At 44.9% G+C, this 5,000-nt stretch overlaps 2 protein-coding genes across 2 annotated transcripts; both read right to left on the reverse strand.

The window, feature by feature from the left end:
• Window positions 1-814: 814 nt before the first annotated feature.
• On the reverse strand, window positions 815-2,185 carry LOC143034105 (uncharacterized). Its single transcript, XM_076200048.1, has one exon. The coding sequence runs from the start codon at window positions 2,183-2,185 to the stop codon at window positions 815-817; it is 1,371 nt and encodes a 456-aa protein (XP_076056163.1).
• A 40-nt stretch (window positions 2,186-2,225) lies between these two features.
• On the reverse strand, window positions 2,226-3,485 carry LOC143034106 (uncharacterized). The gene has a single exon (XM_076200049.1). It carries the CDS (start codon window positions 3,483-3,485, stop codon window positions 2,226-2,228), a length of 1,260 nt encoding a protein of 419 aa, XP_076056164.1.
• Between the last annotated feature and the right edge of the window lie 1,515 nt (window positions 3,486-5,000).

The raw sequence follows: 5,000 nt of genomic DNA on the forward strand, positions 1-5,000 counted from the left end.
TTCGGGCTTTCAGAATTCCACTTCTGCCTTCTTTGCAATTCCACTAGGTATTCACTAACCCACCTTTTCCAAAATTGTTTGGCTAAATGTTGCACGTGACGCCAATGTTTGCGGTAAGGATCGGCATCGTGAAAGGCTCCCCAAGATAGTGGGGAGTTTCCTTGGAGGAGTAACAGATGATTGGGAGTCAGCGGACTCTCATCACTTGCATCATCACTGCATTTAGTAAGTGGCCGACTGTTGACTATACTTTCCGCTTCGCAAAAAAGGGTTTGCAAAACATCATCAATCATCCTGGGGCTTTTGATGACCAAAGCGAACAGTACCTTGCGTACAGACCTTATCATGCGTTCCCAAACGCCACCGTGATGTGACGCGGAAGGCGGGTTGAACGACCACTCAACGTCACGTCGACGTGTTTCCCTTACGATCAACGATCGGTCCAGATCTCGTACACTGCGTGCTAATTCAGCCCTCGCTCCTACTAGGTTAGTACCATTGTTCGACCACACCTTACTGGGGTAACCTCGCCTCGCTGTGAAGCGTACGAAACCATTGATGAATGCGTCAGTTTGTAAGCTATCAAGCTTCTCAATGTGAATAGCTCTCGTAGTAAAACACGTGTACAGACACCCGTAACGTTTCATTTCCGATCTCCTGTCTTTAACATGGAAGGGTCCAAACAGGTCTACTCCTACGTACCTAAAGCCTGTCCACCAGGGTTGACACCTCTCGCGAGAGAGGTCAGACATTCTCTGGTTCATGGGGGCCCCGTATAATCTCCTGCAAACTATGCAATCCATTTTGACGCGTTTCACCAATTTCTACCCCGTATGATCCAGAATTTCTTACGCACCCGACTGAGTGTCCATTCCACTCCTACATGAGAGGAATTATGGCAATCACGTACAATTAATGTAGACAACCTGTGGTTATGAGGGAGGATCACAGGATTTATAGCTTGCCCATTCAATGCTGCATGCTTGAGTCTACCACCAACTACTAACAGACCATCTATAAGAATAGGAGACAGTTTATATATTGAACTGGACTTTAACACAGTTTTCCCTGCTTCAATGTTCTTGGTTTCATGAAAATAAGCACGCCCTTGAACATGTTTGACAATCAGATTTTCCGCGTGCTTTAGTTCATGGATCTCAAGTGGTGAATTTTGCGGAATCTTCTTCTTAAGAAATTGAATTAGCCTTAACCACCAACCAACGGCTTTCTTTAATCTGTAAAAGCTTGAATAGTGCTCAATCAGCGTATCGATCGGGTGTTGGGTGACGCCCGACTGACACGTCTGTACGATACTCGTGGGATGTACCTCACGCCTCACCTCCGGGTCTTCATCCTGAAGGTGTCCTACAAGATTATCTTGTGCTGGCCATGCACACTTGTAATCCGACAAGAAGGGAGGTCCATTAAACCAAGAAACTGGCAAATTGTCTACAAAGCATCCCCGAGATAGTACATCTGCAGGATTCTCTTCACTACTAACATGATGCCACTGATTGGCCTCTGAAACCTGTCTAATGAGTGTGACACGATTTGCTACGAAGGTCTTGAACCTTCTTGTCTCGTTCTGTATATATGCCAGAGCTATAGTACTGTCAGACCAGAAGTTAGATTTGAGCAAGGGGATATCCAACTCTCTTCTAACAACAACATCTAATTTGGCTGCTTCAACGGCAGCCGAAATTTCCAATCTTGGTATAGTAACTCCTTTGATGGGAGCTACTCTCGCTTTACTGGCTAGCAGAGCTACGTGTACTTTCCCATCTTGATCGATTGTCCTGATATAAGTGCAAGCACCAAATGCAACCTCACTTGCATCACAAAAATGATGTAATTCTGAAGTACAACCATTCCACTCTAAAGGCAAAACACATCTAGGGAAGCGAAGTCTCGAGATTTCATATAGTGAAGCTATCCATTTCAACCACTTCTGACACAAAGATATAGGAATATTTTCGTCCCAAGACATCTTAAGCCTAGTCGCCTCCTGGAACAAAATCTTGGCTGGAACAATGATTGGCAAAACTAAACCTAAAGGATCGTAAGTCGAAGCAAGTTGACTCAACATAACTCGTCTAGTCACATTCTGTGTTTGAACACCCTTACTAACGAAAAAGAAACAGTCGTTCTCGACGTCCCATTTAATCCCAAGCACTTTGCTATGCATATTGGACGTCAATTCCTTTGCTTCCTTAGCCCTGTCTTGCTCATTGATTTTTTTCTAGCAATTTGACGTCATTAATCATGAATTTAGTTAAGTTAAACCCTCCGTGTCTGAGGACACTTCTAGTATCTTCAATCACCTTAATTGTCTCTTCAGGTGACGCTACGGACTTCAACATATCGTCAACGTAAAATGACCGGAGTAGCGTGTCTTTTACTTCCTCACAAAGTTGCATGTCTTCTACAGCCTTCCGCAAGGCATAGGTGCTACTACTAGCGCACCATATTCCGCCAAAGGGATGCGAGGTCATTCTTAACTCTCTTCTTTCATCGCTAACATACCATAGGAACCTTAAAGCGTCTCTATCGCTAATGGGAATTTTGACTTGGTGATACATAGCCTCAATGTCGGCCGTGATGGCGTAATGATATTGGCGAAACCTGAGTAACACGTGAATCAACTTATTATTCAGGTCTGGGCCCTGTAGGCACTGACTGTTCAGACTGACTCCGTTCTTTTGAGCAGCACAGTCGAATACGACTCTCACCTTACCTGGTTTGGTTTCGCTCGTAACGGCATGATGCGGTAGGTACCACACTTTACCGTCATCTCTCTTTAAATCAACCTCGGGAACATACTCTGCATACCCCTTCTTCAGTAAATCTGAAATATTCTCAGAGTATACATTCAATATGCCGGATTTCACCAACCTTTTGTGCAAACTTCTTAATCGTCTCTCGGCGACGTCACGATTATTGGGCAAGTTTGGCTCACCTCGCCAAGGTATTGGCAGTACATAATGCCCATCTTCGTATCGTGTTTCCTTATCCCAAAGGTTGATAACCTTCTGGTCATTCTGAGATGGTGCCCTATCTTCACATTCATTTTCCATCATCCACAAGCGTTCAACATCTGCTTCGATCGAGCTTGCAAAGCACGAGCCGACATTATATGACTTACCTGTACCAATTGGGCCATTTACAGACCATCCAAAGTAGGTCCGCGTAGCATAAGGTTGGTGCTTATTCCCGCCTGAGCCCCCTCTGACCTCCAATGGCTTTAGGAGCCAAGCGTTGTCCATGCCTATCAAAATGTCTGGCTCAGATACTTGACTAGTATTCAAAGGTATGCCCTTTAAGTAGGGGAATTTATCAATCTCAATTTTGACAGGTGGTTGCCTAACAGGCACTCTCGGGACGACCATGACATTTGTAACGCTGGCCTCTCGTCTACCATCCGGTGACGTAAGGCTAAGGGATACTACCTTTGATTGAGTTTCAATGGTCCCCCCTACTGTACTCATGGTGTACTCCTTAAGGTCTCCTTTCAGACCCAACTCGAGGGCCACCCTTTCCGTGACGAATTTTCAACTACGCCCCCATTACCCTGAGAGTCCTTTGCCGGGACGTGGATGAATTTTGTATGCTTTAAACCACATCCAGGAACTGAACAAATGGATCGTTTGAAGCTTTTGCTAGCTCCGTGCCCACCTAATAAACAATTGAAACACAGCTTGTGTCTTTTTACGACTTCCAACCGACATTCAGGATTCATGCCTTTAAATTCCTCACAGTAGAACAGTCTGTGTCCTTCCCCGCACACCACACATGTGCTACCAGCACGCCCTAACTTGACGGGGTATTTAGACTCAGATGCGGCTACATTACAACTTGTGCTCCTCATGTTTTGACCTTTACTTGTGGATTGCAATCCATAAACCGGATCACATGCCTCATCTGCCATGACATTGATAAACTCAGCGAATTGACTGAGAGATGGGTATATGTCCGTTTCTCGTTTGTGACTTAGAGCTTTCTGTTTCCATTTGTTACGAACGAATCACTGACACCTCTGTAAAATATCTAAGATATACTCTTGAGTGTTAAACCTTTCATACAATTCTAATTTTCCAAAAGTAGCAACTGCCATTGTTAAGTCATCACCCAATTGCCTCAACTCTTGAGGCTTAGACACCATCTTACCATTTTTTAAATCATTAACAATTTGTTGAGACACAAGGTGAGAATTCCCGAACCTGCGTTTCAATATATCGCGGGCTCCTGCGTAACCAGCACTATTTCCCACCAACGCACAATTTTTGATGGCAGCTTTCGCTGGCCCCTTGGTGTATTGTAATAAACGAGTCAATTTGATCTGAGGGTCACTCACTTTACTGTCTACGAGTTCATCAAAAATTGTCATAAAGAGATTATACTCAAGAGGGTTACCTTCAAACACGTCTAATTCAACTTTGGGTACATTTAAGATCCCAACTAGTTCAGCCGGTGAGACGTCTAAACGTTCACTTTCACTATTTTCACTGTCTACGCGGGACTTTGCACACGGAATTTCACTTTGAGTCCTTACCTTAAGGAACGCCCTGGCGTCCTTTATCACCTTTATGTACTCCTCTTCAGTTTCCTTATACCATGACTCGCTGGCCTCCAATTCCCTTTCATCGTTGCTCAGGAACGTTTGGTAAGTGTCGTGTGCCGATTCGAATTCATCGTAGGATGTACGGACACGGTCCAGTCTGTCCGTAATGCCGGCTATGTCTTCCTCAGCGATTAACCGGCACAAGGTTCCCAGGTGACGTGTGACCGCTGCTTTCCTCTGTCGTCTCACCACCTTGGCCTGCTCCATGACGGTGACTTAAGTCGAATGACTATAGGGTATTGTCGGCAAATTATTGTCTTCTTATGATACGTAGGGAATAAATGGAGCTCCGAATGGACGCTGACTGCAGGTCATTCGACTTGTGCGTCTCCGATCCCTACGTCCGTTGACTCGTTTGACATTACAGTGGTGAAGTGGAGGA

Source organism: Oratosquilla oratoria, chromosome 16 (assembly GCF_046742065.1).
Source record: "Oratosquilla oratoria isolate Oo_2021 chromosome 16, ASM4674206v1, whole genome shotgun sequence".
Classification (NCBI taxonomy): domain Eukaryota; kingdom Metazoa; phylum Arthropoda; class Malacostraca; order Stomatopoda; family Squillidae; genus Oratosquilla; species Oratosquilla oratoria.